Below are 21,358 nucleotides of genomic sequence, written 5' to 3' on the forward strand. Positions count from 1 at the left end.
CAAAACACCACCGACCTTTGAACTTTGTATTCCTTTTTTAAATCAAATGCACTCGGCATCTGTTGAGTTGTGTGTTTAATATGTAGGTTGACACGAAGTTCAATGGCAACTTTTCAGCTAGTCATTTTTATTTTTGTGTACTTTAGCCGCTTTAAGCAATTGTTTTCAAAGGATGGGAAAAAAGTACCAGTATTGGTATCGGTAATCTAAAACTGTACAGTTCTTTCCCGGTATCACATTGGTATTGGATCGACAATTATATTTTCATTTTCATCCACCCCATTGAAAAGGTCAAGGCACTCCTCAAAAATACAGTACAAAATCAAATTGTTCCAAGAAATGGTGGTAGTACAACATTTTTATTATTTTCATCGTTTTCAATGTCGAGTTAACGTCAAGATACACATTTAAAAATGTGTATTGGCTCACTACCTCATACGTGAATAAGTAGCCTGCAATCAATATTAACAAACCACTGACGTCAACGATATTTGTTCCGTTTTTTATATTCTGGTTTGCAAAGTTACTTTTTGTCGTAGGTAAGACGGAAGTGAACCAAGTGGGAGGAGACGAAGGCCATCATCATCATCACCATCACAAACACACAGTTCATTTCACTGCGACTGTCACGGTAAGACCTTTACCAAATTCATTGTGTTTACGGCTTGTTTGTAAATCCAGAGTGCGCACTAATTCGCTGTGTAGGTTTTAAAATAGGCCCACAGATTAAGAGCTTAACTATCCCGGCAAAGGCTTCCTTAAGCCTCTGCTTAGAAGGTCACGTCTCAACTGTGCTCGCCGGAGAAGTAGCTAGCTGACACTGACAGCGGCTAACGTTAGCACTTAGCAACAGTTGACTTCATCCGACAGTAAACATGCAGGAATGGGCCAACCAACTATGCGTAAGTAATGCCTGGCTAAACAACAAACATGGCGCACAAGATGAACAAACTTCTCGGTTAAATTTCTCATTTTTTGACTCTTTGCTGGATTATTCACAGCACAGCCTGCTATGCTAACAGTGTTATGCTAGCGAACGCTTCGGTTTCAATTGTAGCTTAATTAACAAGCTGTCATTTCCTGTGTATGACACACCGCGCTCGTTCGTAAACAATTCAAGTGTAAAATAATTTTTATAGCAGTTTTTTTTAATCTGCCATATACCCGCTCCTAAGGCTCGTTAGCTAGCCAGCGTATCAGTAACGTATTCGCCCAACTTGAGGCCAGTAGCCTCCCAATGGTGTATACAGCGAAATTAGTTTTGTGGTTTAGCGAGGTCAGTGGACTCCAAAGCTTGCCACAAAGGTGGCTCTCTTTTAGATCACCATGGTAGCAGGTTTCACACGTACTCTAACCTAAGCGGTATAGAAAATGGATGGGTGTTCTTTGAATGGTATTCAAGGATGTGTTCACATTAGTCATTTTTGGTCCGGTTAAAATGTTTGGAAGTCGTTTGGGTCAAGTGTGAACGCATTCCAGAATAATAAGTGCTGGACCAAACAAGAGTGATGGGTCTTGCAGTATGGAGTTAGGCAAGTGTGACCACCGGGCTAAAAGTGTGAACACATCCTTAAAGTTTAGCTATCACCTCAGGGAAAATCTATTAATTCTCAGTTTTATTTGTACTTGCAACAACCATGAAATATGCATACATTTTTGGTTTCAAAGGACTGGAGTTGAGAAATATGGGGCTTCTGAGCCTTGCCTGAAGGCACTTCAACAATGCTTTTTGTTTTGGGGACCTGCGCCATGCCAGTCTCTGGTCCATGTCCACACAGCCTTGCAGTTAAAGTTTCTACCCCAGAATTTTGCAAATTAAATTGTAACGTTTTGAACTTGAACTTGCACCTTGTTAGAAATCGCTGCAAAATGCCATGATGACAGCCATGATGACAATTGTCATCAAGAGGTCATTTAAAGTCACTTCTGTTCTAGCGAGATTGTTGTTCATGTAGTTGCTGACTTAGAAGACTTTAAATCTTGGTTCCTTCAGCAAAATCCATTGTTTTCTCATTTTGTGTGAGCAGACGGCAGGAAGTCCTTTATTTTTCCTGTGTAAAGCTCCCAGGCTTCCTCACTGGAAAATACTTAAAATTCACCCTATTCATTTATTTGCTTTTTCAGGAGAACCGACAATTTGGATCCAAGATGACAGACTCCAAGTATTTCACTACCACCAAAAAAGGTCAGATTCCTTAAGTATTGATTATATTTATTCTTTTGTAACCTGTCAATTATTCAACAAGGGGTTGGAGAAGACATTCTTTAGTTCCTTAGATGCATCATGATGCAGATGTAAAAGACTCTGAATTGATTCATAAATATCAATAATTCATTGTTAGTGCAGGGCTGGCGGGGACTGAAGTTGGAATGTGAAAGTGCAGCACAGGCGTGACAAGCACTTTAGTAAGAAAATGGTATACACAAGTATACTCAATGTAAGAAGTGTATGTGTGTTTTTCTGTTGGTAGAGTGCAGGATATAACTGTGCATAGACTATGCAGTGTTTCCCAATGTATCGGGCGAGTGCTACAGTATTATACTTTTATTATTTATGATTCAATACGCATCTCTGTGTGGAGTTTGCATGTTCTCCCCGTGCATGCGTGGGTTTTCTCCGGGTACTCTGGTTTCCTCCCACATTCCAAAAACATGCTAGGTTAATTGGCGACTCCAAATTGTCCATAGGTATGAAAGTGAGTGTGAATGGTTGTCTATATGTGCCCTGTGATTGGCTGGCGACCAGTCCAGGGTTTCCTGGAATGATTCAATACGGCAGTCTTTCTTACTATGTAAGACCTTTATTAACTGTCTTAATGTTTTACATTACAATGCTAATGTTCTATGATTCAAATAATCACCATTATTTATGCATACAGGTGAGATCTTTGAGTTGAAGGCTGAGTTGAACAGCGATAAAAAAGAGAAGAAGAAGGAGGCGGTGAAGAAAGTGATTGCATCTATGACAGTTGGCAAGGATGTCAGGTTAGCATTGGGGCATGGTGTTGAAAACATGCACTGTAAATGTTGACAAATGACATTCCATGTTCACTCTGTTGCCCCTCCAGTGCGCTCTTTCCAGATGTTGTGAACTGCATGCAAACAGACAACCTGGAACTGAAAAAACTGGTCTACCTCTATCTGATGAACTATGCCAAGAGTCAGCCAGACATGGCCATCATGGCTGTCAATACCTTTGTTAAGGTACATACATCTTTCATTGTCTGACATGTTCTGTGTAATGATGTATCCTACTCTGTCCCAACATATGGTCGGGAGGAGTTCGCCAGGTGTTCCCTTCAACTTCAAATAGAAATTAAGGATGGTGTGTTACAACAATGTAATATTGACGTGTTTAGTAAATGCGTGAATCAATCTCTCCAGGACTGTGAAGACCCTAATCCTTTAATTCGAGCCCTGGCTGTTCGTACCATGGGCTGCATCCGGGTGGACAAGATCACAGAATACTTGTGTGAGCCTCTGAGGAAGTGCTTAAAGGACGAAGACCCTTATGTGAGGAAGACTGCAGCTGTGTGTGTAGCAAAACTCCATGACATCAACGCACAGCTGGTGGAGGATCAGGGCTTCCTGGATACCCTCAAAGACCTCATCTCTGATTCAAATCCCATGGTACGACACGCTTGATAGAGCTGGGCCTCTCCACATTTCTTCACAGGCATATTAATACAGCAGCTGCCTTCTACTTCTCACCATGTTTAGGTGGTTGCAAATGCAGTGGCAGCACTGTCAGAGATTGCAGAGTCTCATCCCAACAGCAATCTATTGGACCTGAACCCACAGACCATCAACAAGTTGCTGACAGCTTTAAATGAGTGTACAGAGTGGGGTCAGATCTTTATTCTTGACTGTCTAGCCAATTACACACCTCGAGATGACCGCGAGTCTCAAAGGTAAGAGAGCATTACGACCACATTTTTTTTTTTTTTTTTTTTTTTTTTACACACCTATTTTTCATCCTCATCCATTATCTTCTGCATTTACCAGCATATGTGAACGTGTCACACCGCGGCTCTCCCATGCAAACTCGGCTGTGGTGTTGTCGGCTGTCAAAGTCCTGATGAAGTTCATGGAGATGTTGCCCAAAGACCTGGACTATTATGGAACACTGCTGAAGAAGCTGGCCCCTCCTCTTGTCACTCTCCTTTCTGCAGAGCCTGAGTTGCAATATGTAGCACTGAGAAACATCAACCTCATCGTTCAGAGACGGTAAATCTGTCTTTACAGCAAAACATGACATTAACAAAATAGTTCCTCTATAGAGGCTGAGTGAGTTACATCCATTCCAAACTCAGTTGATGGCTGAAATGATCTTGGGGATGAATTTCAGGCCTGAGATCCTGAAACATGAGATGAAAGTTTTCTTCGTCAAGTACAATGACCCCATCTATGTCAAACTGGAGAAGCTGGATATCATGATCCGCTTAGCATCACAGGCTAATATTGCCCAGGTACACACAACACAACTAAAAAACTATCTAAATGCAGTCCTAAGATTCCTCCTGTCTTTCTGTAGGTGCTTGCTGAGCTGAAGGAATATGCCACTGAGGTGGATGTGGACTTTGTCCGTAAAGCCGTTCGAGCCATTGGACGCTGTGCCATTAAAGTAGAGGTGAGTGGTGGTTAATGCTAGATGCTTGATTTGTTTGATGTGACCAGTACTAATGTTCTTTTCTGTCATTAGCAATCGGCAGAGCGCTGCGTCAGCACGCTGCTCGACCTCATCCAGACTAAGGTTAACTACGTTGTGCAGGAGGCCATCGTGGTCATCAAGGATATATTTCGCAAGTATCCTAACAAGTAAGTACCCTGATGGATATCTAATGTAAAATGAGTTGAACATCTTTACCAAAGCACTGCATAATCCTAAAAATCTTTACAGCAATTTAACATATACAACATGAAACATCAGTGCCAAGCAGTATTTGATGTAGCTGCTAACTGTTTGGGGATGCTATTGGTTTGCCCTTGTCACTTTTTAGACATGTATATGATCTATCATTGTTTTGGTTTTGTAACACTCTTCCCTTGATCTATCAGATTAATATTAAAAAATAAAATATTTTCAGTGTAAAACAATGCTTTAGATCAACGTGATCTACATCAACATTTACAAGAGTATCTATGAACCAAACGTAAAGCATCCAAAGCCCAGCAGTTATAGATGGTCTTCATGGCTCATTTCATGCTACCTGCCTGGTCACCTTTCATCTTTCAGTGAATGTGTAGTATAATCAGCTTCACATTCATTGATTGGACTTCATCTCGAGAAGTGATTCCAGTGACCATTTACTACAATCCATTTTTCATGCTATTGGGATATTAGTCATGCATGCTACAACCAAATCCAGCTCTTCACATTTGCATTTTCATTATACATGTGCTGAAAAGCAGAACTGCCAGTCTTAAGCAGAATTTTATATTTGACATTGTGTTCTAATTTTAAGCAATTATAGTTCAGACTTTGTATGTAAAAAAACAAAACAAACCAACAACAACAAAACAATTACTTTCACGGAATGACTTTTTAAAAAATATCAAAATGTATCCTGCCTACATAAGTTAGTGAGCTGTAACTCTTCGGTTCTTGTAGCTCATGATATATTTGCAGCGGTTGAGTGCATTTCCTGATGTTTCCAGGTATGAGAGTGTGATTGCCACTTTGTGTGAAAACCTGGACTCACTGGATGAGCCGGAGGCACGTGCAGCAATGATTTGGATTGTGGGGGAGTATGCTGAGCGTATCGACAATGCTGATGAACTGCTGGAGAGCTTTTTGGAGGGGTTCCATGATGAAAGTACTCAGGTTGGTATTGGAGAGTGCAAGCTGACTGTCCATTTTAATGTTAATATGTGCAGATCAGGGTTTTATGCTGCCGGTTTTGATACCGATCATCCAGGAGTGAAATCGTCCGATACCCATCACACGGATCAATTAAAAGTGTTTCAAATGATTTATGATGAGTGTTTGGGTGAGTCCTCCACTGCAGATAAAGACTGGTCATCTCATCCGATAAATTCAGTTATTTTCGGGTTATTTGCTTAGCCTTGTGACTGTCACGCATATACAAGCGAGTCCAGCGTTTTGGCTGCATTAGCTGCTGTTTGACGGGTGATTACACTATGAACCCCGAAAACTCGCCATGCTCCGTCCTGTGTCTGTTCTTCAAATATTGTATTGTATTGTTAAAATATTATTTTAACCTATAAATGTAGTTAGAATGTTGTATTCCTGTGTTAAACTATGGCAAAAAAAATTTGAAGTATGATTATTTGATTGCAATTATTAGTGAATAGAGAGAGACAACCGTTTCATAATTAACCTCAAGTAAAGAAATGTAATGAAAAATGTTAGTAAGGATTTATACAGCGTGCTTATGTTCATTTTCCCTCTAGGTGCAGTTGCAACTTTTAACCGCCATTGTTAAGTTGTTCCTCAAGAAGCCGACAGAAACCCAAGAGCTGGTGCAGCAGGTGCTCAGTCTGGCAACTCAGGTAAGAATTAAAACGGTTTTAAAACAGTAATTCACATTGCCACTGTCTTTTGAACGGACATGATTCACAATAAGATAATATGCCAAGTGATTGACTGGCGATCCGTCCAGGGGATGACCCCAAAGTGGTAGAAAATGGTTGGATGGAAATAACCTGCCATCTTATGTTTCTTTCGCCAGGATTCTGACAATCCAGACCTTAGGGATCGTGGCTACATCTACTGGCGTCTGCTCTCTACCGATCCGGTGGCTGCTAAGGAGGTTGTTCTGGCAGAGAAGCCTCTGATCTCCGAGGAGACAGACTTGATTGAGCCCACGCTACTGGAGGAGCTCATATGCCACATCGGGACTCTGGCCTCAGTCTATCACAAGCCACCCAGCGCCTTTGTGGAGGGCAGCCGCGGTGTTCAGCACAAGAGACTTCCTGGCAGTGCTGGATCGTTAGTCACTTTTTTTTTTCTTCTATTAATGAGCAGAGTAGGCATAGCACATCTGAAGTGGACATGGGATACTTTTAATTTTTTTATATTAAATACACTCCAAAATTTTAAGACAGCTTTAAAAATGTCTAGAATTTACATTTTGCACTGTTGGATTTAAGGGTGTTCTAAGTAGAGCTTTAAAATACAATAAGAAATAGGAGTGAGAGAAAAATATTTTGTGTAGCAATTTATTGCAAAGAACCATTAAACTGAAACGGCAGATAGAAAGTTTAAGACCACAACCCTTACAGGGTCCCTGACATGATTTTCTCAACTTTGCTTAAGTATGTTATATATATATTGTTTGTAATTTTTTGAAAGCGAACAGTAAATTAGCCAAAAATGCATTTATGGTTCATGGCGCCAGTCATGACAAGCTAGTTCTCGCTGCTCGGTCTCATTTCTGACACACCTGAGCCAACGCAGAGTAAACAAATGCTCTCAAGGTAGATAGTTGACTTGGTTCAGTATATTTTTCATTAAAATAGTAGTCATGCCAAAGTGTTGTGTTGCTGCTGGATGTTTATAATATCCGAGCAATGCTGAAAGTTTTTCTTTTTCAAAAGAGGAAGGTTTAAGACAAAAATGGACGAAGCAAGTGCAGAGAATGAGAGACAGACGTGATCTTCTTTGCGGTGATCATTTCCCTAATGGCTATGTTGGAACTCCTTTCCAAGAAACATTTGGCTTGAAAGTACAAAAACCCTTGACACATTGCTCAAATATTCGCAATAATCACTGTAAACATTCTCTGTCTGTCTTTACCCCATACAGTAGATTAATCATCGCTATTCCCTTCCAAAAAGATGTAGAAAATATTGACTTCTTAATGTTTTTCTTGTCCATCTACAATGTTACCTTGCCTATATGCTTGATATGTGGTGAAGAAAACAAAAAACACACACAACAGCCTCGAACGGTCGAAACTTTTAAGCTGATGTTTTATGGGTCCAGTTTTTTTTTTTGTGGGCAAAATGGCTCTTTTCATAGTAAATGTTGCCAACAACCGACTTAGAACCAGCAAAATGTAAATTGTTGTGATTTTTCAACTGGTCTTGAAATCAGGAATGTACAACAAATCAAGGTCTACTTCCTGACAGAGGACGCACATAACGGAATTATGTTTTTTTCACCTTATTGTTTCTGATAGTGGGGAAAGTGTGGAAAGCCCAGATGCAAACACTGCTGCTGTCGCCTCTGAGGTGCCCCCTGCTGTCATCCCATCCCAGGGAGACCTTTTAGGAGATCTCCTCAATCTAGACCTGACACCTACATCCACAACTGGGCCACCACCAGCCTCCTCTGGGATGCAGATGGGGGCTATGGACCTTCTTGGAGGAGGACTGGATAGCCTGGTAAAGTCTCTTAATTTGTCTTTCAGTGGAATCAAGTCTACATATATCAAACTGTAATTCTGTGAGCTGTCCTTCAGTAATATTCTAAGTGTCATTGGTCACTGGGACAATGCAAATTCCTCTACTTTCTGTGCTGTCTTTCCGTTTTATTCTTTTTACAATGGTGTGTGTTCCTTCTTTGTTCAATGCTGCACCGGCAGATGGGGGATGAGTCTGAGCCGGTAACTACATGGAGGGGAGGGCACATATCAAAATCATTTTAGTGCTCGATAAATGTGTCTACTTCTGCATTACATCATTTATCATCCTTCACCAATTTACTGAGATATTGACAATAGGCATGTAGTTGGAGTCCCAGCTCTTGACTTACTTGTGGGCTCTGCCATGTCTTTCATCTTTCAATCAGTTGCCCGTTCCTCAGCGGACGGATACTCCTCAGTCACCGCAGCCCCCCCATCAGTCCCCATCACCCCCAGATTACTGCTCCACAGAGGTTGGTCCAGGGGACCTCACTGCCACCAGAATGCCCCGTTTCCCCTGCTTTACCACTGTGACTGTAGATACCCCAACTCAGCTGTGTTTTTGTTAATGTTTCCACAGTTGATGTAGTTGCTACTTTAGTAAAATGGTACCTATGTTTATTAATACAGTGTTCCACCTCATACACACAATTGTTTACCATTGTTATGGTTTCGTATCATCATCTTTTTACACTGTTTTTTTGTTGACATCACAATTTTTCCACCACCATTAGTAGGCAGTGTAAGTAAAAGGTTCTGTCTGTTCCTCCTAGTTCCTATGCTTGCAGCTGCTCCCTCGTCATCCAATCGTCCCAAAAGTGCAGAACATTACTTCATGTTGCAAAAGTGAATAACCACACCTTTTTGTCCCCTCACTTTCCAGCTTGGCGGAGACCTTGGAGGAAGTCCGGCTGTAAGTTGTTGTGATTCTTCTCAGGCATTTATTACTTCATGCAGATTTGCACTGATTAATTTCATTTGTTGTTTGATGACCCACAGATCGCGTCTGGTTTAGGTGCTCCGCCTGTTGCAGTGCCGCCGTCTTTCACCGCCCCTGTGAGTGGTGGTCTGGATGACTTGTTCGACCTTGGAGGTGGAGTTGGTTTGCCAGCAGGATCTTATGTACCCTCTAAAACCGTTGAGTATAAGATAAATGCACATTTGAATTATGTGTAAACATTGGTGGACTTTCAATTTAAGATAAATTGTTTCATTTTTAGGTATGGCTTCCAGCTATGAAGGCTAAGGGTCTGGAAATATCAGGCACTTTTGGCCGCCGAGCTGGGGTCATTCAAATGGAAATGACCCTCACAAACAAAGCAATGAGTGTCATGACTGATTTTGCAATTCAGTTCAACAGAAACAGGTAGATGCCTTGTTTGAAAGAAGTGTCCTGAGTTATCTGACACGCATTTCTGTGTCTCATGCTTATTTCCCACTGATTTCTTTAGTTTTGGTTTGGCTCCAGCCGGACCTCTACAAGTTCTTACTCCGGTTAGCCCAAACCAGAGTATAGAAGTGGTCCTCCCCCTCAATACTGTCGGACCTGTAATGAAGATGGAGCCTCTCAATAACCTACAGGTAAAATAATTGAAATGTTTACTTCACCTGATGTGGCTGAGTGCTTCCACATCTATTTTGCCTTCATGATTGGGATTCCTGATCATCAAAAATGTTGAGCACTGAGTTTAACTTTTATCTCACTGTACACTATATTACCAAAAGTATTTGCTCACCCATCCAAATGATCAGAATCAGGTATCCTAATTACTTGGCCTGGCCACAGGTGTACAAAAATCAAGCATGCAGACTGAAGGGGCCGCTCTTAGGAGCTCAGTAAATCCCAGCGTGGAACTGTCATAGGATGCCACCTGTGCAACAGATGCAGTCGTGACATTTCCTTGCTCCTAAATATTCCACAGTCACCATTCAGCTTTAAACTGTCACTTCCCAAATATTACTAGACTTATCTATATTTTTTGAGGAGCAATTAACTTCACTCATTACTGTTATTGTTTCTCATTAGCCCTTTTAAAAAAGCACCTCAAAATAGTGACATGCAGTGGTTTTGATCAGGTAGAATAGCAGATGGAGCTGTGTGCAGCTGTAGAAAGAAGATAAGAGTGTCTCGAGGGATGTTAGTACTGGGGGCAGCCATTAGCGGTTATACAACATGTGACACTTTTGTTTCTCCTGGTCCTCCTGTCTTTTTACTGAGCTTTGATGACCACCACTCTCTACTTTTGACACCCTCTAATTTGTTTCCCTGAAACTTTTGACAATCTTTTGTCCTTTTATTGATGGTCCTGGAATATTAGTTGGCATGCTCTTTTAAACACCGATGGCTGGTCGCAGTTTTTGTAGCCTTCACTCTGCCACACACTGCCTAAAATGGATTTCATTTCAAATTTGCACATGAAACGGAAGACTTGGTGACTTTGAGGTAGTATTGCGACTGCGGGCTATTCATAATTAATGGTGATCACCCGCTGAGCTAAGCGGGGGGCACTTATCCCTCAAGTCATCAGTTTAGCTAAGATAGCAAATAGCTTAATTTACTGCAGCCTCAATAGAAGCTGTGTCGAAAATATTCGCCGAATACTCTGTAGGAGGTTTTCAGTATGAACTCCTTTGACAAGAATATATAGTTGACAGTATTACTGTCAGCCTGTATTGTAGTCAGGTCATTTTTAATTTCCGCCGCTGATTCAGAATTCAGAAATCCAAGATTATAAGTGACAGAGTATGTACTAAGTGCACACCAAGTTACCGCTTGGATATTCAGTTAAAATAATATTAAATAATAACAAATGTAAATGTTTGTCAAATATCCTCAGTAAAACAATAAATGTACAACAAATTACATAAAAATGTATTCCAAACACACACAAACATAGTACATAGGTGCCCTATATCACTGTCATGAATCAGCTAAGCATCAGGCGAATTGCCAGAGAGACTAACAGTATGTTTCCCCACTTTAAAACGGAACAAATATAGGATACCGTAGTAGCTGTATCATACCGTGGTGCTCCCGTGCCATGTCATATCACTTTTGCAAAGCTTGTATCTTAAGCATTTTTTTGTTTTGTGAAGCATTAACTGCTCCCACACGTTTGAAGTCTTCGGTTGAATTCTTTTTTGTCCGTGTCATTTTGTTTGTTGAACTTTTACTCTCAAAATGCCACCTCCGCTTTGACTCCCACCTTGCAACATCGTGGCTTGGAAGCCGGCTTGTGACTTTCTCTGGGTGGGGCGGACCTGTCTACAGCACCCACTGTTGCCCAGGTCAAAATACACGCTTTCACTTTTGAGTCCTCAAATATAAAAAAAAACAACAACTGCAGAAAAAGTCGCTAGAGTTGTCTCTGTTCGCTTTTGAGAAAATATGTCGTCAAGGGGGGTTGGAATGTTGCCAGATTTAGTGACAAAATCATTCAATTAAGTTAAATTAATTAGTTATTTATTATTAAATTAGTGCCAATAGATATTATTTAAATTTTTTGGGGATAATGTTTTCATGAATTATATAGCACAATAATGTGCGTACATCATATCAAAAGCAATAAACTTGCATTTCTCAAGAGTATTTAAGATGAATCAGAATGTCAAGCTTTTAAATACAATAAATTAGAGAAAATATAACATAATAAATTGCACGAACAAAAGACCATTAAAAAATCTGGGAAAAAAAAGACTGTCAGTCTGTTTCAGAAACATGAACATTGGGTATTATTCCTTAACGGGCAGACAAAGAACAACAGCTAAACAAAAAAGTGTAGACTAGCCACAGGCCATAATGCAAATCTGTAGCCACTTAATTTGACAGACTCTGAGCAAGGAACACCATGTCAACCTTGTGTGGTTTAAGGCAGGATCCCTCTGGAATAGCAATGTAACATTTTCTGCAAGCTGGTGCTTGTTGCACAAGGAATTGCTCTTTGTGACATGTACGTTCTCCCAAGCAATCTGTACTGTCTGTCATAACATCTGTCACAACATTTTGAAGGACTGTCACGGAAGTGTGTGTGGAGAATGTCAGTTTAAGGCCAAAATGAGCTGCGTTCATAAATAAATGTCCCTCTCGTATTTTTTACACTTAGAAACATCACGTCGTCATCAGGAAATTGTGAAACCTTCCTTACATCAAAGCCATAAAAAACACAACGGGGTGAAAATATACTAATCGAGCCAAAGGTTGCACACACTAAACCACACCAGCGTGCTAAACTAAGCTAACCCCCACTAGTTTCCATTTACTCTCTGTAAGATGAGATTCCACCAATTTTCACCAGTGTTTGTTGCCATTTCAAACTGTTTAGGTCAGGGAGGGCTGTTTAGTGTTTGTATTGGCCACGATACTCCCCCCACACGAATGTTCCTTCTCACAATGACAACATTCATTCACATTAAGTGAGTTTCCACAAGATTCTTTTTTTAAATTGTAAAATAAATTGTAAATGCTAACGGTGGCCCAACCAGTTATTAGGTTTAGGGAGCAATCACTTTTTCACCCACGGTCATGACAGTTTGCGTTGTTTTCTCCCTTAATTACAAAAAGTTTAATTAAAAAAATGCAATTTTCTTGACGATGTGAAACATTTTAACTGTGGCAAACACGCAAAAATATAAAATAAATCAGGAAAGACTCAAACAATTTGTTAAACGTTTTTATCAAAACACCTATATAGTCACCTTTAGATTCATATTACCCACAATAGCATATGTAATGAGAGAACATAAGCCATTTAAGACAAACGCATAAATAAAACTTGTGCTTGTTGCAGTAAATGTGTTCCGGTGTAAGTAGGGGAGCAGTATGGTGCACAGAAAGAGATGCTCGGGTTCAGAGTTGAGTTAGTTTGTCGTCGGTTATGGCAGCGGTAGAGATATTGTGTTATTATTGTGCCTGTTGTGAGATTATTTAAACCTGCAAAAAAAGCATGTTAAGCTATCAAGTCTGGTGTTTGTCTCAACGAACAAGTACTTCCACCTACAGGTAGTGACCAATTTGGGATATTACATGCACAATATGAATGCGTCCCCGAAATGGCTTATTGTTGTGTTTTGTGTGCCATTTTCATCCTTGAAAATGCTTATTCATTCATTTTTGCGGGCGTGCTGGAGCCTATCCCAGCTGTTTTTGGGCGAGAGGCGGAATACAACCTGGACTGGTTGCCAGCCAATTACATATACAGTGAAGAAAATAAGTATTTGAACACCCTGCTATTTTGCTATTTCTCCCACTTAGAAATCATGGAGGGGTCTGAAATTTTCATCGTAGGTGCATGTCCACTGTGAGAGAGATAAACTAAAAAGAAAAATCCAGAAATCACAATGCATGATTTTTTAACAATTTATTTGTGTGATACAGCTGCAAATAAGTATTTGAACACCTGTGTATCATCTAGAATTCTGACCCTGAAAGACCTGTTAGTCTGCCCATTAGAAGTCCACCTGCACTCCATGTATCATCCTGAATCAGATGCACCTGTTTGAGGTCGTTAGCTGCATAAAGACACCTGTCCACCCCATACAATCAGTAAGACTTTAACTTGTAACATGGCGAAGACCAAAGAGCTGTCCAAAGACACCAGAGACAAAATTGTACACCTCCACAAGGCTGGAAAGGGCTACGGAGCAATTACCAAGCAGCTTGGTGAAAAAAGGTCCACTGTTGGAGCTATCATTAGAAAATGGAAGAAGCTAAACATGACGGTCAATCTCAATCGGAGTGGAGCCCCATGCAAGATATCACCTCGTGGGGTCTCAATGATTCTAAGAAAGGTGAGGAATCAGCCCAGAACTACACGACAGGACTTGGTCAATGACCTGAAAAGAGCTGGGACCACCGTTTCCAAGGTTACTGTAGGTAATACACTAAGACGTCATGATGTGAAATCATGCATGGCACGAAAGGTTCCCCTGCTTAAACCAGCACATGTCAAGGCCCGTCTTAAGTTTGCATATGACCATTTGGATGATACAGAGGAGTCATGGGAGAAAGTTTTATGGTCAGATGAGACCAAAATAGAACTTTTTGGTCATAATTCCAATAAGCATGTTTGGAGGAAGAAGAATGAAGAGTACAATCCGAAGAACACCATCCCTACTGTGAAGCATGGGGGTGGTTGCATCATGCTTTGGGGGTGTTTTTCTGCACATGGGACAGGACGAGTGCACTGCATTAAAGAGAGGATGACTGGGGCCGTGTATTGTGAGATTTTGGGGAACAACCTCATTCCCTTTGTCAGAGCATTGAAGATGGGTCGTGGCTGGGTCTTCCAACACGACAATGACCCGAAGCACACAGCCAGGAAAACCAAGGAGTGGCTCCGTAAGAAGCATATCAAGGTTCTAGCATGGCCCAGCCAGTCTCCAGACCTGAACCCAATCGAAAATCTTTGGAGGGAGCTCAAACTCCGTGTTTCTCAGCGACAGCCCAGAAACCTGACTGATCTAGAGAAGATCTGTGTGGAGGAGTGGGCCAAGATCCCTCCTGCAGTGTGTGCAAACCTGGTGAAAAACTACAGGAAACGTTTGACCTCTGTAATAGCAAACAAAGGCTACTGTACCAAATATTAACATTCATTTTCTCAGGTGTTCAAATACGTATTTGCAGCTGTATCACACAAATAAATTGTTAAAAAATCATGCATTGTGATTTCTGGATTTTTCTTTTTAGTTTATCTCTCTCACAGTGGACATGCACCTACGATGAAAATTTCAGACCCCTCCATGATTTCTAAGTGGGAGAAATAGCAAAATAGCAGGGTGTTCAAATACTTATTTTCTTCACTGTAGACAAACAACCATTCACACTCACATTCATACCTATGGACAGTTTGGCATTGCCAATTAACCTAGCATGTTTTTGGAATGTGGGAGAGGAAGCTGGAGTACCCGGAGAAAACCCATGCATGCACTGGGAGAACATGCAAACTCCACACAGAGATGGCTGAGGGTGGAATAGAACTCGGGTCTCCTAGCTGTATGGCCTGTGCGCTAACCACTCGTCCGCCATGCAGCCTTGAAAATGCTTAATGTATGCAAAAATCAGGTACAATTTGCTTAAATATGCATTCAACCATGAAAGAGCATGATTTGCAGAAGTGTTAATATACGTATGATTGGAAAATCAGTAATAGAGGGAAGCTGCAAAATTCTGCCATGTGGCAACAATACACCAAACATGTCCGTCTTTGTCAGACTCTTGACAAGTTAATTACTTTTCTTTTGCTTTCTCCTGCTACCTTCCTCCTCGAACAACACCGGCCCCTTAGGTGGCCGTTAAGAACAACATTGACGTCTTCTACTTCAGCTGCCAGTACCCTATCAGCATGCTGTTCCTCGAGGATGGGAAAATGGGTGAGTGTATTTGCTGCAGCTCTTGACTCATTGGCTTCAAATCTTACTCACGTCAGAGTGAGTAATGTAGCTCTATAGAAATGTGTACCAGGTTTGTTAAAAGTTACATATACTAATTGTATCTTGTGAACATATCGACTGTATATGTGACTGCAAGCGAATGCATGAAAAGAAGATATTGAATATTTAATTGTTTATTTAAGCACATTGTGTACATCTTACCACAAAGGATTTGGACTCACCTTATGTTTGTCTTATGTGCAGAGCGACAGGTATTCCTCGCCACATGGAAAGATATTCCGAATGACAATGAGTTGCAGTTCCAGCTCAAAGACTGCCATTTCAACTCAGGTGCGAATTCACTGTCGAGTGGCATCACTTTCTCACATTGTCTGAGGATTTTTAAATAGTTATTTTTACTTGGAGCAAATAGTATTTAATGACAATTCATCATTCACACCACCCTATATATGGATTATTCATAAGTTGCAGCTGAGCCGGAGAGGAATTGCTAATGACAGCTTAATGGATCTTTTCCCCTCACAGATATTTTTTATCCTTGTGAAAAAAAGTTTTGCTTGCTACTCCAGCGCATCAGCATGTCAGAGACTGAGAAGGAAAGTTTTCTTGGTGAATTATTAACTAGACTTTTGCAGCGCTGGGGGATGACAAGTCCTCCTCTGGAGCATTGTGATGCTACATTTGGATAGTAGCATTGGGGCATTAGCTTTTCCAGTATTATCAGGTTGCAAATGACTCCCCTGAGGCAATTATTTTCTTCCTTAACCTATTTGTTCGCTAAACAGATGTTGCCTCAAGCAAACTGCAGGGCAGCAACATCTTCACCATAGCCAAGCGGACTGTAGAGGGTCAAGATATGCTGTACCAGTCCATGAAACTTACCAATGGAATTTGGGTCCTGGCTGAGCTGAGGGTGCAGGCCGGAAACCCCAACCACATGGTGAGTTCACATAGGGTTTGCTAAATTCTGTTGAAACAAAGGCTATCCTTTGCTGACAACAAAACATTACCAATGTGTGTGTGTGTGTGTGTGTGTGTGTGTGTGTTACGCGGGCTGTAATTCACATGGTTAGAGCAGAAAGAGGCCTTTTCGAAAGTTTGCATCTCTCGACAGCCACGTCATAACAGTAACATTGGCATATACCGTATGTATAGATTTATGAATTGAAGATAAAGAACACTGCAGACATTAATGTATTACAGCTCACATGTATGAAAGGCTTGATGCCAAGAAAATTGGTACAATCAGTATACAAAAGCAACTATACTGGCAATTATAATTGACCTAGTCTACAATCATTGAGTAGATCTCAAACAAAAAAGATGAGTAGAAAATGAGGACATGTTATTGATGTGCAGTAATGACATGTGAGACTGATGACAGGGATAGTAGGTGATTATTACTCTGACTCTCATATTAGTGTGCGTATGTGCTTGTCAGCTTCTGTCTGTCATCGCGTTATTTGTGACGTTGTGTGTCTGTGATTGTGCCAACTTTGATGGATCATGTTTGGCTTAGAATTTCTGCATGATCCGTCCTGAATGACAACCTTGGTGTGACCTCTTCACTGCTGCTGCGCATATCACCTTTTTATTCATAAGCTGTCCTTTTGTTCTGTACAGGATAAACTGCTCAATTGGTCTACTCCTGATTATTTAATAATATGAGCATTAGCTGTGCAGGTATACCTAGTGTTGGGGTCAGTGAATGTATTTACTTGGGTCCAGGTCAAGCGCACACTGCAGTAAAAGCAGATTTCTTTAAGGCAGGGGTGTCAAACTCATGCGATGGAAGGACGAGACACTAAAGAAAGTGATTTTAATGATTAACCCTCCTTTGGTTTAAGGGAAGGAGCTCGTCAATTAAATCACCTGCTGGAGAAACTGGTTGGAAAGAAAACCTGCAGTGCTTTGGCCCTCTATCGACACATATGCTTTAAGGATTTACATTTGTTTGGTTCAATATTTGCTGTTGGCAGTGCGCATTGTATTTCCTTGTGTTCCCTCATTAACTCACATTCAGCATTTAGTGTGCCGCACTGCCTGTGTGTGCTTTGGACATGACATGGAGGTTGTTGCTCATTAGTGATACAAAGAGAAGCTGGGGCTGATGCTCCATGTTTGTTCTGACGCTCACTCGGAGCTGCTGCACTTTCTATCTTGGCATGGCATGCTAAAGCCACGCCAGCTGAGGCTATTTTTAGATCTGAGGGAGCAAGGCTTTGCCACTGCGCATTTTTTTTTATTTTTTGCCCTCTTGCACTCCCGAAGCAAATATGTTAACACTAATTGTTACACTGGCTGAACAGAGAAGTAGAATAGTTTCACTTTAGCTGCTCCCCAAAGGAAGAAACTTAATTGGCTTCAGCTCTCCCATGACACTTTGCTCCTTGTACTTGCATATTACGGTCTTGTCCCAGTTCTGCACTTCACTTCTATCAGGTTGAACTGAAAATTAGATTGAATGGAGAGAGCCACCATCTCATTCTGCAAGAACAATATCATGAAAGTGAAATTGGAGAAACATTTAGAGCTTTCGGAAAAAAACAATTAGCACTCTAATATTTCAGTGGGGCATGTCTTATCTTGACAGACAGTCATTTGTGTGATTTTATGTCCCCATAGCAACTGTGTGACCACTTACACAGATGATGAAATGTGTGTGTGTGTGTGTGTGTGTGTGTGTATATATATATATATATATATATATATATATATATAAACTCATACACCGGATCGGCTGGCGATCGCCATCCCTACACAATAGTGACATTACTTATTGGGGGCGGGGCATGAAACAGAGAAAGAAAACTGTTTTCCTCATCTACGTGCAAACACTGACGAGATCTGGGAAGTGTCCACTTCTCTTGTCAGTGTTTTTCAAAAACGACATTTTTTAGTATACTCTATGAAAGACCTGACCACCTTCTTCTACAAAAAAATTTAACGTGACACTATTATGTAACATGTTTATTCCTGTGATGCAAAATGTTCTACCTGCTCAGTCATTTAATGTTGCTTGATTTTTGTCTTTCTCAGGTCTCTCTGAAGTGCAGAGCCCCCGAGGTTTCCCAGTGTGTTTTCCTGAGCTATGAAGCGGTGTTGAAGAACTGAGAAAAAAAACACTGATGGGCCAGTTGCTCTCCTCTTCTTCTCAGCCCTTGGCAACTTCACACCCGTTGCTGTAGTCAGTTTGTCTTTCATCCAGCGGCTTATTTTGTTTCATCTTTTATTTCCAAATACACATTTTGTCTTTCTGATTTTCCCTTTGATGATTTTGATTCTTACCTAATTTAGTGTGTCTCCTACTAAATGACTTGAATGATGCACATGTGCTGGTCCAGCTCTCGACTCGGCTTGAGCCACCTGTCATCATTTTGACTGCTTCCTTGGTTTGGAGGCAAGCTTTGCAAGTTGTTGTGTTTTTAGTGTGAAGCATCACACTCGGTATACTCCTTTTGAATTGCATTGCCGCCAATGTAAGCTTTAACTCTTCTTCCGCGGGTGTTAGATGGAAGTTGGTTGTCTGGGGATATATAGCATAGCATGTTTCTGAAATTTTTAGGCTCATATCTGGATTTTTTTTTTAATAAACTGAAGCAGCTCTCTCTCTATCATAGTCATTCCAGTGTTCTGGTGTAGAGTGTGGAGTGGCCTGGAGATGAAGGCTGAGGAGGAATAACTCTAAATGATGAAGTTGTGGTTTGTAACATTCTCAAGTAATCAGTGTGCGCGTTTGTATAGCTGGTAAGAACAGCACTCTGTCTCTCATCCTGTGTGTGAAGGACGCCTCCTGTGAAAATAATGTTGGATCAGATTTTTTTTTTTTGATTGACATAATTCTGTTCGTTTTGTGTATGTCATCTAAAAGAGATATTAAAAAGTCTTGATCAATTAATCCGCTCTGCTTTTGGTTCAGATGTGTTTCAGGCTAATCCTGTCGATATTATGATGCATCACAACCACCTCCTGAAGAGTTTCATTGCACAACTTGAAATTGAAGGCCAAGAGATGCTGTCAGCTAGCTCAAAATTCCAGAGGTAATAAATGTAACACTGGTTAAATCACAATGTTACATATGACATCGTCAATCCTGAGCATTGAGAGCTTTGAAGTGATGTCATGATCTCAAGACAGGTATCTGATTGACCTCTCTTTGGTATATGATACAGTGTGGAGATGTGGCCTCCTGAAGGCCTGACCCATTTTATTGTGTCTTGTAGATCAGAAAAACTCAACCAGAACCCTGACTGGCCTTCCCCAGTGATCTTCCCAAGCACCATTGCATGTTTGGCATGCCAATGTTCGATAGAATGATTGATTCACAGCTGCAGGGACTTGTCTTCCACACGAGTGTCCAAGGCACTTTAGGTCAGATGACCTTTTCCCTAGCTTAGGACCATCCTATTCAATGTCTCTGTGTGACACAGTGGTCTTATCTGGTTGGAGCCGGTCAATCCTAAGTCTGCCAAAGGTTGATAAAGGGTAAGATGCAAGGCTAAAAGCAAATGATATAGATACAGCCAATAGACAAGTCCGCTCTGGTCACACTATCTAACACATGCCAAGAGACGCCTAAGACCAACTGTGACTGAACTCAGGGTCTTTTTCTGTGATAAAGCTGTGAAGAATGAGCCACTTCCCAAACATCTTTGGGCACATTAAACGGCAGCCTGGCCTTTCCAGAACGCTAAAAGAGCATTGCTGGACAGCTCAAGACCAGGATCAGGAAACAGCCAGGGTTCTGATGCGTACAATGCGGCGCTAGCACTTGTTTACGATATTCACCAATCTGGACCGGGAGCTGCCACACCAAGCAGTTCAACATGATCCTCAGTTCTGCAATGAGAATGGTCTCTGGCACACTGAGGTCAACATCGACCGACTGTCTCACACAACTATGCCGTCAGGAGATGACCATGAGGCTGCTATTGTCATTGACGCCAGGCTTGACCTTCCTATTTATCAGGACTTCCAACTTCCAAACATGCCACTGAAATATTGCAAACCTTTCTTGCAATAAACAAATTCCCCTTAAGACAGTCATTTCAATTTAAACAAAGAGTGGCAGAGATTATGGGAATAGACTGAATTTCCTAACCAAGACCTTACGAGGAACCCCACATCACAACTAGCTGGCTTTGACCTTCCAAGGAAGCAGTGGGAGTCCCTCTAATGGGCTGTCTTGGCATGGCTTGTGCAGATCCTATCATCTCCATCCGTGAAAGATGAAAGACAGCCCAGCAGGTGACTGTGGTTTTCCTGTCCAGGCAGTGCTGCATGTTGCACAAGACTGCCCGTTTAGATGCTGTCCAAGTGGCTTTGAGGCAATCAATCACATAGCAGCCTGACTTGGCAGCCTGGACCGGCCACTCTAACTCTGCATATATCATAGGATAAGAGGAAGATTGGATGGTTGAGAGGGGCAAACATGCAAATGTAAAAATACTGCAATCACATAAATGCTACTGGACATTTGGCATTTGTTTTTGATGCTGCAGCATTTATGTGATTTCAGCGTTTTCTCATTGTTGGTTGCTGTTTGTTGCTGTGAATTCACAACAGATGTTATCTCAAGTCACTTTGCACATGGATGAAGT

General features: G+C 41.2%; 1 protein-coding gene across 4 annotated transcripts in view; it reads left to right on the plus strand.

The window, feature by feature from the left end:
• Positions 1–19,656, plus strand: part of LOC131128344 (AP-1 complex subunit beta-1) — a 117,350-nt gene extending 97,694 nt beyond the window's left edge. Inside the window, exons 2-25 of one of the 4 annotated variants that reach the window (XM_078789777.1) lie at positions 604–631; positions 2,125–2,185; positions 2,880–2,985; positions 3,069–3,204; positions 3,385–3,630; positions 3,721–3,911; positions 4,006–4,227; positions 4,349–4,469; positions 4,535–4,630; positions 4,703–4,818; positions 5,659–5,824; positions 6,415–6,513; positions 6,693–6,952; positions 8,145–8,349; positions 8,550–8,570; positions 8,756–8,842; positions 9,253–9,282; positions 9,369–9,506; positions 9,590–9,735; positions 9,821–9,950; positions 15,653–15,737; positions 16,002–16,088; positions 16,544–16,698; positions 18,798–19,656. In XM_078789777.1, the coding sequence (XP_078645903.1) occupies positions 2,149–2,185; positions 2,880–2,985; positions 3,069–3,204; positions 3,385–3,630; positions 3,721–3,911; positions 4,006–4,227; positions 4,349–4,469; positions 4,535–4,630; positions 4,703–4,818; positions 5,659–5,824; positions 6,415–6,513; positions 6,693–6,952; positions 8,145–8,349; positions 8,550–8,570; positions 8,756–8,842; positions 9,253–9,282; positions 9,369–9,506; positions 9,590–9,735; positions 9,821–9,950; positions 15,653–15,737; positions 16,002–16,088; positions 16,544–16,698; positions 18,798–18,872 (2,955 nt within the window). In that variant the 5' untranslated portion in view covers positions 604–631; positions 2,125–2,148 and the 3' untranslated portion in view covers positions 18,873–19,656. Of the gene's footprint in view, positions 1–603; positions 632–656; positions 903–2,124; positions 2,186–2,879; positions 2,986–3,068; positions 3,205–3,384; positions 3,631–3,720; positions 3,912–4,005; positions 4,228–4,348; positions 4,470–4,534; positions 4,631–4,702; positions 4,819–5,658; positions 5,825–6,414; positions 6,514–6,692; positions 6,953–8,144; positions 8,350–8,549; positions 8,571–8,755; positions 8,843–9,252; positions 9,283–9,368; positions 9,507–9,589; positions 9,736–9,820; positions 9,951–15,652; positions 15,738–16,001; positions 16,089–16,543; positions 16,699–18,797 lie in introns of those variants that run through there. The other 3 variants (XM_058071098.2, XM_058071100.2, XM_058071101.2) reach the window with 3 other exon arrangements.
• Positions 19,657–21,358: the final 1,702 nt, after the last annotated feature.

Source organism: Doryrhamphus excisus, linkage group LG3 (assembly GCF_037039965.1).
Source record: "Doryrhamphus excisus strain RoL-2023G ecotype Guam linkage group LG3, RoL_Dexc_Guam_v1.1, whole genome shotgun sequence".
NCBI lineage: Eukaryota > Metazoa > Chordata > Actinopteri > Syngnathiformes > Syngnathidae > Doryrhamphus > Doryrhamphus excisus.